The sequence below is a fragment of the Pristiophorus japonicus genome, chromosome 27, assembly GCF_044704955.1.
Source record: "Pristiophorus japonicus isolate sPriJap1 chromosome 27, sPriJap1.hap1, whole genome shotgun sequence".
NCBI classification, from domain to species: Eukaryota; Metazoa; Chordata; class Chondrichthyes; family Pristiophoridae; genus Pristiophorus; species Pristiophorus japonicus.
Window position 1 is genome coordinate 9831419 of NC_092003.1, and position 13327 is coordinate 9844745.

Here is a 13327-nt window from a genome sequence, read left to right on the forward strand (position 1 = left end):
TGCCCTCTAGTTCTAGTCTCCCCTATTAGTGGAAACATCCTCTCTGCATCCATCTTGTCAAGCCCCCTCATAATCTTATAAGTTTCGGTAAGATCACCTCTCATTCTTCTGAATTCCAATGAGTAGAGGCCCAACCTACTCAACCTTTCCTCATAAGTCAACCCCCTCATCCCCAGAATCAAACTAGTGAACCTTCTCTGAACTACCTCCAAAGTATATCCTTTCGTAAATATGGAAACCAAAACTGCAGGCAATATGCCAGGTGTGGCCTCAATACCTTATATAGCTGTAGCAAGACTTCCCTGCTTTTATACTCCATCCCCTTTGCAATAAAGGCCAAGATACCATTGGCCTTCCTGATCACTTGCTGTACCTGCATACTATCCTTTTGCGTTTCATGCACAAGTACCCCCATTTAGGATGAATAATTCTTCACTCAGGCCTCCAAGTGCAAGCTTCCCCAAAAGCTCAGTTGGTAAAGGCAGTGTGGAGATGAGCCATACAGACCAGGAGGTCTTGGGTTCAATCTGTCTGTGCTGCGTTAAGTAATCTCAGGCGGGGGAGCATTAGGAGCACTACAATTGGCCTCAACTCCCAGGACTAGGAGAAAGAAATTAGTGTGAATATTGCACTGCAGAGCTGTAGACAGGCTGACAGCTCAGCCCCGTCTGTGGTCAAAATAAAATGGTTGTCGTCATGTCCAGCTGTCTGCTGAAGACAAGGATAGAGACCACTTTGAGAGATAGTGGTTTTTTTGCCTCCCAACACGTGGTTTGCCTCAGTTACATTATAGGCCTGCAACCAAGCACAGGTCCCTAATATAAATGGGGTACAAGTGTCAGATAATTCACCTTCCAGTTTACATAGTTCCAGCATTAGCAAAAAGTTCTCCATATCCACTCACTGACTTCCTTCAACCTTCAAAAGGGTTGAAGCCGATTTCTATCCTATGGTTTCACGTTGAGGTGGCTGACATTTTGCTCACATACTGTGGCGATGTCTCCAGTCTGGACTTGACCAGCTTGCACTGAGTAGCTTCTCAATGATCAGTTATCCAGTAAGTACCTTTTGTTGCAACAAAAAATGACATGCTGGGGAGGGGATCGGAACAAGCTCGCACTTTAATGGACCGATCTGCAATTTGATCAATACACATCATCACAGCGAAGATTTATCAATGGTTCGGGTACAATGTTTTTTAAGAAAGCACCTTCTAGTGAGCAGAATCAAACCTTTTAGACATGACTGATGAATCCAGTGACAGACTTAGAACCCCTTCTCCAACAGCCATGATTTCAGTTCTTTGTCGAAGTAACCTTTGACCCGGAGGCTCATTGTGACCTCATTAACCTGAGTAAGTGGCGTCTTGCCTGCAATCTGTCTGAGGAATTCTTTCAGGTCCTTCTCGAACATCTGAAGAGGGCAAGAGAGCACCACAGGGGTTAAAAATGCAGAATCCAGACCATTTACCAGCTAGCTGTGCAACATAGGGATAACATTAGTGAACTTTAAAAAAAGGCTCATCTGGAACAGTCAATACAGTTTTTAAATGGGACATTCATGCTCGATTAAGTTATTCCAATTTGTATATTATAAAAATCCTGTGTTGGTGTGCAATTCTTGTCCACAGACCTTACTTCCGGTTATCATTCTCAATTGCTAAGCCAACATTTTCCATTCAATTTTGCTACGTCAGCTATCACAATGTAGTTGCAGGATCAGGCCTCTATGCGGCTTTGTAGAGCACGTTTCTAAAGTCTCGCTCTGTCATGTATGTATGTATGTACACACACACCTCAAAAAATAAAAACATATTTATCAAGAGATAGCCAGCAATACCATGTGCTATTTACTGGTTCTTTGAGGAAATTACTCCGCACAGACAGAAGGAATGGAATAATGACGGTGCAATTCCACTTTCAAACAGAATTCGATAAAATGACACATGCTGGGAAGATTCAGGTCCATGATATTAAAGATAAAGTGGCAGCATAGATAAAGGGATGCCTGAGGAACAAAATGCAGACAGAGAATTGTGTAAATGGATGGTTCTCAAATTAGCAAGATATAGCCAGTGGTGGTCAATAAAGATCTCTTTTCTCCATGTATATAGGTGATCTGGACATGGGCATAGAAGAAATTGTATCAAAGTTTGCTGACAATACAAAATTGTGGGCCTGAAAAAGGATATAGGCAGGTTGATATGGGCGGGTAGATAGGTAGCAAATACAGTTCAATGTAAATACAAGGGGAAGGATAGAGAATGGAAATATATTCTAAATTGTAACATTCTCACTGGAACACAAGAATGGAAATGCAGGGTCTCAGACCTTTAGAAGCAGGATCGCAGATGGAAAAACATAAAAGCACAACAAATAAGGCTGCTGGGTTATATTTATAGGGACATTGAATACAAAAGCAAAGAAATGTTTATGAAGAAGAATCTAAACAAGACATCAGGCCACAGTTGTGGTATTGTACACCGATTTGGGCTTCATATGAAGCTGTCGGAGGTGAACATGGTAAATGGAAGAATCCACACTGCGTTTTCCTTATCTTGGGTAAGTTATTAGACTTAACCAATTTGACCAAAAATATTGTCAAATACCAACCCCAGTCACATGGGGATAACAAAAGTATAACATCGTGGGAGGGAGCACGGGAACAGACTTTTTGTTTAGGGTGGGGGTGGGGAAGAGAAACTCCTCAATGTTAGTATTGCAATGCAAACTGAGATGTAACAAGTGTCTTTCCTGCAGGCTGGCTCATTGTCAGAATTTTTTTGGCTGGCAGCCTGGTTATCCACATTTGTAATGACATTTTTTGCACTACATGCTGCCATCACCAAAATCACTGCCGTTCCCCAAAGCATGGGAGGTATGAATCTGCTGATAACTGTGCATGAGCAATGCAACAGAGTCCTGCTTCCTTAATACTTTGCACAAGTCTGCACCCACAATTTGAGGTACCTCCTTGGCTTTCCTGTTGTTGTCTCTTAAACACCACCATTTTGAAATCACAACCCTTTCCATCATTTGAAGATGTGTTAATGGACCATAATTCCCCATTATCTGAGAAAGTATTTATTGAACTTGAACTCCTGAGCTGTAAGCTTTTCTCCTCTCAGGGGCCCATCACTCCAGCTTGACCTGGCCAATTTTGATGACGGGTGATATTCAAACATTAACCTACTTTACTATTTCAAATGCTGATCAGTCTACTGTACACATTCCCACTATTTGGGGCTTTTAATGAACCAGAAATATTTCAGATCCTGATTACACTATCTAACAAAATGACAGCGCTGTCTAACAAATGAAAATAGAGACTCTGAGGATTCATCATGGGTTTTACAAAGACATAGATTCATCTTTAGAATATTTGATACCATTTACATCTTTACAAATTACACAAGCAGCATTGTTGCTTTAATATTACTAGGTTACAATTAATGAGAGAACTCAAAAATGGTCACATACCCAAATGTCACCTTCTATTTTTCGTATGACAGTCATTTTCCTGTTGCCATGGGTGATATCTGTATAAACAGGGAGGTTGTACATCCGGGAACGTCGGACAATGTAGGGCAAGTCAGGAGGTGGATCTGGGAAAAATTAAAAAACTGATTCAATGTTTTTGCTAGAGTAAACGCCAGAGACTTAGTGAGTTTAGGCATTGCCCAGTGTGGTACCAGAAGGTCGCAAGTCTGTGCTAAGTTAGACAAGGGATCTGAGCCGGGACAAGAGTCGGCGTGCTACAATTGGCCCTTTCAAAACAGTCCCTGGGCTTGGGAGGGGAGAAGATCAGCCAGCATTACTACTGCTGAATGCTATCTAGTGACCTCCACTAGAGAGCGCGTGCGTGTGTGCGGTCATCGGATGGGGACAGGATCAGGCTCGGCTGTAATGTCCTCCATGGTTGATCAGCCTTACAACACTCACTGCTCCCATGAAGAATTGCTGCTTGGATTAGGAACTGTAGAACCATACTCCCAACGTCTTCAGGAGAGAAGTAGAGGAGACAGAAAGCTGGTAAAGTTCACTTAAGCCAAGTGAGTTAGACTGATAAGTAATCATAGTAGGAAGCTAAACATTTAACTGTTTGAGACACTCAGAGTTCCCTAGCAGACCGGCCAGCTCCATGTAAGGAGTCACTATGGAAACACGGCCATTTTGTTTAACTCCCAGATTGAACTTGATTGTCTTTATCACAAGCCTGGTACCTCTCAGCATTATTACTAAAGCAATAATTCATCTGTTTCTTGTTGGTGGTGGTGTTTGGAAGGGGGGGGGGGGGGAGGTGGAATGGAAGGGGGGGGGGGGGGAGAGGGATGGGGGGGGTGGGGGGGAGAGGGATGGGGGGGGTGGGGGGGAGAGGGATGGGGGGGGTGGGGGGGAGAGGGATGGGGGGGGTGGGGGGGAGAGGGATGGGGGGGGGTGGGGGGGAGAGGGATGGGGGGAGGGGGGCGGAGAAAGAGGGATGGAGGGGGGAAGATTGCGAAATCTCAGTGAAGGACCAAACCTCACTGTGTAGGAAACCACAAGGCTGAAACAGTAAAGGGGTGCAGATGAGCTAAAACAAGTGGCCATGGTTAGGGGATGCCAAGTTTGAGGTTTAAAAGTCTGTAAACTATGCGCGAAGGAAAAGTGAATGGTTTAATGTGGGATCCAATGTAGAAAACATTGCAAGGCACTTCTCAAAACAGCCAGTGAACCAAGAAGGGAGAGGTTATGAGGATCAACAGAAAGCTTAGTTGGAGTGAAGTATTTTGAGAAAGTTTTTAAAAGGTGGAGAGGCAGGTGGATTTTGGGAGGCAATTCCAGAGAGTAGTGGGGGAGGCAATTGAAGACTGCTAAAATGGAGCAGAGAAGGGATGGCAGAGGATGTACAGAAAGGCTTGCATCAGTGTACAGGAGCATTGAAAAGTGATATAGTACTGAAGTAAATTACTGAGAAAGGGTACGGTGAAGCTGTGGGAACAGTGTGATGAGTCTTAATTTCAACATAGGAACATTCCTGGGACATTGGAACCGGTTCTGGGGGAGGTGGGCAGGACTGGAACTAATGTCCTAGGGGGAGTGTTTGCTAGTGCTGTTTGGGAGGAGTTAAACTAATATGCCATGGGGATGGGAACCTATGCAGGGAGACAGAGGGGAATAAAATAGAGACAGAAGCAAAAGATAGAAAGGAGAATAGTAAAAGTGGAGGGCAGAGAAATCCAAGGCAAAAAACAAAAATAGCCACTTTACAGCAGAATTCTAAAGGGTCAAAGTGTGTTTAAAAAGTCAAGCCTAAAGGCTCTGTGCCTCAATGCGAGGAGTATTCGGAATAAGGTGGACGAACTAACTGCGCAGATAGCAGTTAACGAGTATGATGTGATTGGCATCAGGGAGACATGGCTCCAGGGTGACCAAGGCTGGGAACTCAACATCCAGGGGTATTCAACATTTAGGAAGGATAGACAGAAAGGAAGAGGAGGGGTGGCGTTGCTGGTTAAAGAGGAAATTAGTGCAATTGTAAGGAAGGACATTAGCTTGGATGATGTGGAATCAGTATGGGTGGAGCTACGGAATACCAAAGGGCAGAAAACGCTGGTGGAAGTTGTGTGCAGGCTACCACATAGTAGTAGTAAGGTTGGGGACAGCATCAAACAACAAATAAGGGATGTATGCAATAAAGGTACAGCAGTAATCATGGGCGACTTTAATCTACATATTGATTGGGCTAACCTAACTGGTAGCAATGCGGTGGAGGAAGATTTCCTGGAGTGTATTAGGGATGGATTTCTAGACCAATATGTCGAGGAACCAACTCGAGAGCTGGCCATCCTAGACTGGGTGATGTGTAATGTGTAATGAGAAGGGACTAATTAGCAATCTTGTTGTGCGAGGCCCCTTGGGAAAGAGTGACCATTCTATGGTAGAATTCTTTATTAAGATGGAGAGTGACAAAGTTAATTCAGAAACTAGGGTCCTGAACTTAAGGAAAGGTAACTTTGATGGTATGAGGCACGAATTGGCTAGATCAGACTGGCAAATGATACTTAAAGGGTTGACGGTAGATAGGCAATGGCAAACCTTTAAAGATCATATGAATGAACTTCAACAATTGTACATCCCTGTCTGGAGTAAAAATAAAATGGGGAAGGTGGCTCAACCGTGGCTAACAAGGGAAATTAAGGATAGTGTTAAATCCAAGGAAGAGGCATACAAATTTGCCAGAAAAAGTAGCAAACCAGAGGACTGGGAGAAATTTAGAATACAGCAGAGGACAAAGGGTTTAATTAAGAGGGGGAAAATAGAGTACGAGAGGAAGCTTGCCGGAAACATAAAAAATGACTGCAAAAGCTTCTATAGGTATGTGAAGAGAAAAAGATTACTGAAGACAAGCGTGGGTCCCTTGCCGTCGGATTCGGGTGAATTTATAATGGGGAACAAAGAAATGGCAGATCAATTGAACAAGTACTTTGGCTCTGTCTTCACAAAGGAAGACACAAATAAACCTTCCCGATGTACTAGGGGTCCGAAGGACTAGTGAGAAGGAGGAACTGAAGGATATCCTTATTAGGCGGGAAATTATGTTAGGGAAATTGACAGTGTTGAAGGCCGATAAATCGCCAGGGCCTGATAGTCTACATCCCAGAATACTTAAGGAAGTGGCCCTAGAAATAGTGGATGCATTGGTGATAATTTTCGAACAGTCTATCGACTCTGAATCAGTTCCTATGGACTGGAGGGTTGCTAATGGAACACCACTTTTTAAAAAAAGAGGGAGAGAAAACGGGTAATTATAGACCAGTTAGACTGACATCGGTGGTGGGGAAAATATTGGAATCGATCATTAAGGATGAAATAGCAGCGCATTTGGAGAGCAGTGATAGGATTGGTCCAAGTCAGCATGGATTTATGAAAGGGTAATCATGCTTGACAAATCTTCTGGAATTTTTTGAGGTTGTAACTAGTAGGGTGGACAAGGGAGAACCAGTGGATGTGGTGTATTTGGACTTTCAAAAGGCTTTTGATAAGGTCCCACACAAGAGATTGGTGTGCAAAATCAAAGCACATGGTATTGGGGGTAATGTACTGACGTGGATAAAGAACTGGTTGGCAGACAGGAAGCAGAGTCGGGATTAACGGGTCCTTTTCAGAATGGCAGGCAGTGACTAGTGGAGTGCCGCAGGGCTCAGTGCTCGGACCCCAGCTCTTTACAATATATATTAATGATTTAGATGATGGAATTGAGTGTAATATTTCCAAGTTTGCAGATGACACTAAACTTGGTGGCGGTGTGATCTGTGAGGAGGACACTAAGAGGCTGCAGGGCGACTTGGACAGGTTAGGCGAGTGGACAAATACATGGCAGATGCAGTATAATGTGGATAAATGTGAGGTTATCCACTTTGGGGGCAAAAACACGAAGGCAGAATATTATCTGAATGGCGGCAGATTAGGAAATGGGGAAGTACAGCGAGACCTGGGTGTCATAGTTCATCAGTCATTGAAAGTTGGCATGCAGATACAGCAGGCGGTGAAGAAGGCAAATGGTATGTTGGCCTTCATAGCAAGGGGATTTGAGTATAGGAGCAGGGAAGTCTTGCTGCAGTTGTACAGGGCCTTGGTGAGGCCTCACCTGGAATATTGTGTTCAGTTTTGGTCTTCTAATCTGAGGAAGGACGTTCTGGCTATTGAGGGAGTGCAGCAAAGATTCACCAGACTGATTCCAGGGATGGCTGGACTGACATATGAGGAGAGACTAGATCAACTGGGCCTTTATTCAGTTGAGTTTAGAAGGATGAGAGGGGAGCTCATAGAAACATACAAGATTCTGACTGGACTAGACTAGCTAGATGCGGGAAGAATGTTCCCGATGTTGGAGAAATTCAGAACCAGGGGACACAGTCTTAGGATAAGGGGCAGGCCGTTTTGGACTGAGATGAGGAGAAACTTCTTCACTCACGAGAGTTGTTAACCTGTGGAATTCCCTGCCGCAGAGAGTTGTTGATGCCAGTTCATTGGATATATTCAAGAGGGAGTTAGATATGGCCCTTACAGTTAAGGGGATCAAGGGGTACGGAGAGAAAGCAGGAAAGGAGTACTGAAGGAATGATCAGCCATGATCTTATCGAATGGCGGTGCAGGCTTGAAGGGCCGAATGGCCTACTCCTGCACCTATTTTCTATGTTTCTATGATGCAGAGTACAGAAAGAATGCATGGGATGATGACATGAGCCAGTTAGGAATACAAAATGAAGTTCAGAAGAGCAATGATAGTGGTAAATGTTAAAATAAAAATAGAAAGGCTGTGATGCAGAAAGTGGCGAGAGATGATCAGCTATGATATGACACGGACCTCGAGGTGGACACCATCCTGATGGAGTTGGGTAGCAGTCATGTTTCGGAGGAACAGGCACTGTGGCGGGTGGAATCAATCTCTCCACAAACTTAAATTCTTCTGTCGACTCCACAATCTCTGGATATTTGGAATCAGAACTTGTAGAGTTGGAGTAGTTCTAGGAAAGAATGAAAACATCATGATCAGAACCCAAGGGGTCTGGGCACCTGGGCCATGGACAAATAATGCAGAGCTTGCCATTATGATTAAGCAGAGAGAGCAATTGTCTCCGAGTGTGCACCGCCGGCTGAAAACTTCAGCTACCACCAGTTCATATTGGAAAATTGTGGGCACTCTACGCTTCTGTCTATTAAAATCAGTGCCATGGCACCGCCACTGAACCCTTCAGTGGCAACAGCATGGTCACTACATAGAAACATAGAAAATAGGTGCAGGAGTAGGCCATTTGGCCCTTCTAGCCTGCACCGCCATTCAATGAGTTCATGGCTGAACATGCAACTTCAGTACCCCATTCCTGCTTTCTCACCATACCCCTTGATTCCCCTAGTAGTAAGGACTTCATCTAACTCCTTTTTGAATATATTTAGTGAATTGGCCTCACATTGGCACTAACATGGCCACTGGAACCCTCACCGGCATCGGCATTTAACCCTTCACTGGCACCGCCATCCCCACTGGATCCCCTCACAGGGACCGACATCGTCACTGGACCCCCTCACTGGCACAGACATCGTCACTGGACCTCCTCACTGGCACAGACATCGTCACTGGACCCCCTCACTGGCACCGACATCGTCACTGGACCCCCTCACTGGATCATCACCGCACCCCTCACTGGCACTGCATGGTATCAGTGGATCCCCTCACACCGGCATGGCCACTCACAGCTTCACCGGCCTCGGGACCGTCCAACAGTTACCGACATGGCGCCCGTCACCTCACCGGGGGACGGGACAGACGACGGACACCCAGGACTTTCCTCCACCCCCACCCGCCAACCATCCCGGGTTCTCTCGTTATCCGCTGACGACCCGGGGACAACCTTCCCAACCTCCTCCTCCTCCTCCTTCTCCAAATTTCAGTCAGGAAAATGCGGCAACGGCCGCCTTCTTTCTTTCTTTCTTTCTTTCTTTCTTTCCTTCCTCCTCTCCTCTCCTCCCTTATCCCAAGAGAGAGAGAGAGGCGCGCCGCGGGCCGGGTTACCTGAAGGCGGGGAGAAGCGGACGGCAGGCGCCGGCTCGGCGCGCACAGCCTCAGCAAACGGCGCCAAGCAACCGCCATGGCGCGAGCGCTCTTCCCCCACCCCCACACACACACACACACCCCACTACCAAGTGCGCACGCGCGGAGCCGCGGGGGGGGGGGCTACGTCACAGCGCAGTCAGGCGCCGGGGACGCAGTCTCGAATGTTCTACGCCTGCGCAGTAACGGTTCGCATCCTTTTTTGTTGTGTGCTTCTCCAGCTCGAAGCCCCTTCCCGCCAAATGCGTGAGTGCGGCTCAGGGAAACGCGATTGTCGGTCAGTCCACGCAAGGTAGGAAAAGCAGCGCTGGGCGACAGCGTGACATAGATATTATTTAGAACACAGAAACAGGCCGTTCGACCCATCCCAGTCCAATGGCGGCGTTTATGCTCGACTCGAGCCTCCTCCCCTTCTTCATCTAAATCCATCAGCATAACCCTTCTCCCTCGGGGCCTTGCCCTGTCTCCACTTAAACGCCCGGGCCACATCGTCCGCATGCCCGATACTCGACTCCCGCAATAAGCACTCAACTCCGAGCTCCGACACGGCAAGCGAGCCTCAGGTGGGCAGAGGAAACGCTACACGGTCACCCTCTTGGGGGTGGGAAATGGCACATTCCCCACTGGCAGCTGGGAATCCCCGGCCCAAGGCCACCCAAAGTGGAGGAGGACGCACCCACCCACCCGGGAAGGCGGCGAACACCTCGGGTCTCTTCGCCCCCCCCCCCGGGGCGAGCGCGCGGAAGCCAGAGCGCAAACGGCGGAAGGACAAACCCAAGCACCTCGCCCACCCCGTCCCTCCAGCCACCCTCTGCCCCACCCGTGACCGAGACTGTCGGTCCCACATTGGGTCTCGACGGTCACCCGGAGAACTCCGTTTAGTGCAGAAACATCGAAAATAGGTGCAGGAGCAGGCCATTCGGCCCTTCGAGCCTGCACCGCCATTCGATAAGATCATGGCTGATCATTCAACTTCAGTACCCCCATTCCTGCTTTCTCTCCGTACCCCGTGATCCCTTTAGCCGTAAGGGCCACATCTAACTCCCTTTTGAATACATCTAACAAACTGGCCTTAACAACTTTCTGTGGTAGAGAATTCCACAGGTTCACAATTCTCTGAGTGAAGAAATTTCTCGGTCCTAAATGGCTTACCCCTTATCCTTAGACTGTGACCCCTGGTTCTGGACTTTTCCCCCAACATCGGGAACATTCTTCCTGCATCTAACCTGTCCAATTCCGTCAGAATTTTGTGTGTTTCTATGAGATCCCCTCTCATTCTTCTAAACTCCAGTGAATACAAGCCCAGTCGATCCAGTCTCTCCTCATATGTCAGTCCTGCCATCCCGGGAATCAGTCTGGTGAACCTTCGCTGCACTCCCTCAATAGCAAGAATGTCCTTCCTCAGATTAGGAGACCAAAACTGAACACAATATTCCAGGTGAGGACTCACCAAGGCCCTGTACAACTGCAGTAAGACCTCCCTGCTCCTATACTCAAATCCCCGAGCTCTGAAAGCCAACATGCCATTTGCCTTCTTCACCGCCTGCTGTACCTGCATGCCAACTTTCAATGACTGATGAACCATGACACCCAGGTCTCGCTGCACCTCACCTTTTCCTAATCTGCCGCCATTCAGATAATATTCTGCCTTCATGTTTTTGCCACCAAAGTGGATAACCTCATCCTCAACTCCAGGGGACTGCCGAAGAAGTAATGCATCTATACTGTTCGCTGTGGTAGCGAGTTCCACATTCTCGTCACTCTCTGGGTAAAGAAGTTTCTCCTGAATTCCCAAATGGATTTCTTGCTATCTTATTTTGATGGCCTCTAGTTATGCTCTTCCCCACAAAGAAAGAAAGACTTGCATTTATATAGCGCCTCTCACGACCACTGGAGGTCTCAAAGCACTTTACAGCCAATGGAGTACTTTTGGAGTGTGGTCAGTGTTGTAATGTGGGAAGCATTCGCTTTATGCACAGCAAGCTCCCACAAACAGCAATGTGATAATGACCCAGATCATCTGTTTTAGTGATGTCGATTGAGAGATAAATATTGGCCTCAGGACAATATTGGCTCTTCCAATAGTGGCCATGGGATTTTTTACATCCACCTGAGAATGAACAAGTGGAAACATTCTCTCTGTATCCCCTCTATCAAAACCTTTCATAATTTTAAAGACCTCTATTAGGTCACCCCTCAGCCTTTTTTCCCCTCCAAGAGTAAAGAGTCCGAGCCTGTTCATTCTTTCCTGATAGATATACCCTCACATTTCAGGTATTATTCTTGTAAATCTTCTCTGCACCCTCTCCTGTGCGTCGATATCCTTTTTATAATATGACAGTCAGAATTGTAGGCAGTACTCTGTGTGGTCTAACTAAGATTCAGTACAGGTTTAGCCTAACCTCCCTACTTTTCAATTCAATACCTTAAGAAATAAACCCTAGCGCTTGGTTTGCTTTTTTTATAGCCTTGCTAACCTGCGTCGCAACTTTTAAGTGACTTGTGTATTTGTACTCTGAACAAATGTTCCTCACCTGAGAGACTAGATAGACTTTCCATTTCCCCACCTCAGGACGTTCCAAAACGCTTTATAGAATCATAGAATGGTGACAGCACAGATGGACAGATGTTAGGCTAACTGATCTATAGTTAACTGCTTTTTGTCTGCCTCCTTTTTTTAAATAGGGAAGTTACATTTTAGGTTTTCCAATCCGCTGGGGCCGCCCTAGAATCCAGGGAATTTTGGTAGATTACAACCAATGCATCCACTTCTTTTAAGACCCGAGGATGTAAACCATCAGGTCCAGGGGACTTGTCCGCCTTTAGTCCCATTATTTTACCGAGTACTACTTCATTAGTGATAGTGATTGTATTAAGTTCCTCCCTCCCTATAGCCCCTTGATTATCCACTATTGCAATAATACTCGCTTCACAGTCCCGAGGCTGATGGTTTCCTCTATCATGGATTCTACCCAATGATTTCATTTCCTGAAGAAAGGTTCTAAAAAGTCTCTCCTTTAAGCAGATCAAATTCCAGATTACCTATTTCAGAATGGAACAGAAGACACTTCTTCCATAGAGGTCATGTAAAATTTACCCTCTCAGGGACACTCATTTACTCTCCAAGTACCAGCTTGGCTCAGTGTAGCCTCCTTCACTGTGCCCCACCCCATAGAAAACTACACTGCCATCATGTTCAACACATGAATAGTCATTTCAGCAAGGTACCACACACTGACTGGCACCTGCGGGTCTAGAGGGCAAGTGGCACCCATGGGAATATACCCGAGAGTGTGATTGGCACCCATGGGGCCACACCGCCGAGGGCAAGTGGCACCCATGGGATTGTAAACCAGAGGGCGATGGCACTTGTGGATCCATAGTTCAGAGGGTAACTGACACCCATGGGATCATATTCCACTGGCACCATGGAACTGCACCCAAGCAAGTCGTCAACACATTCAGGAAAGAAGCTTTGGATGATTGCAAATGAACATGAAATAAAGCACAGAACACAGTGACTAGTTACAGTGCAGCAACTTTACAATTTCACATAAATAGTAACAAAACAATGTTGACCTGCACTCAAACCAATGCGAAACTTCCTGATGATTTCAAAAAGGCAGAAAATGCATTGCTTTCATTTAAACACTTCTAGATGTGGGCAAAATAAAGAGAAGTAATGGGAGTGCTGAGAAAAGGCTAGAAATGCACAACAGTGCAGCAAGAAAAA

At 46.2% G+C, this 13327-nt stretch overlaps 1 protein-coding gene across 1 annotated transcript; it reads right to left on the bottom strand.

Moving 5' to 3' along the window:
- Positions 1 to 1103: 1103 nt before the first annotated feature.
- mrpl49 (mitochondrial ribosomal protein L49) lies at positions 1104 to 9686 on the bottom strand. The gene is made up of 4 exons (XM_070868256.1): positions 9556 to 9686; positions 8350 to 8509; positions 3480 to 3604; positions 1104 to 1413 (listed from the first exon to the last, which is right to left on the bottom strand). Exons 1-4 carry the CDS (start codon positions 9631 to 9633, stop codon positions 1267 to 1269), a joined length of 510 nt encoding a protein of 169 aa, XP_070724357.1. The 5' UTR covers positions 9634 to 9686; the 3' UTR covers positions 1104 to 1266.
- Between the last annotated feature and the right edge of the window lie 3641 nt (positions 9687 to 13327).

What these genes read in the sequence shown, in the direction of transcription:
- mrpl49 (XM_070868256.1), bottom strand. Translation starts at nt 9,633, where the DNA reads ATGGCGGTTGCTTGGCGCCGTTTGCTGAGGCTGTGCGCGCCGAGCCGG. An exon ending in CCGCTTCTCCCCGCCTTCAG is followed by an intron (nt 8,510 to 9,555) that starts GTAACCCGGCCC and finishes ATTCTTTCCTAG; the next exon opens with AACTACTCCAACTCTACAAG. An exon ending in AAATAGAAGGTGACATTTGG is followed by an intron (nt 1,414 to 3,479) that starts GTATGTGACCAT and finishes TGCCCTCTTCAG; the next exon opens with ATGTTCGAGAAGGACCTGAA.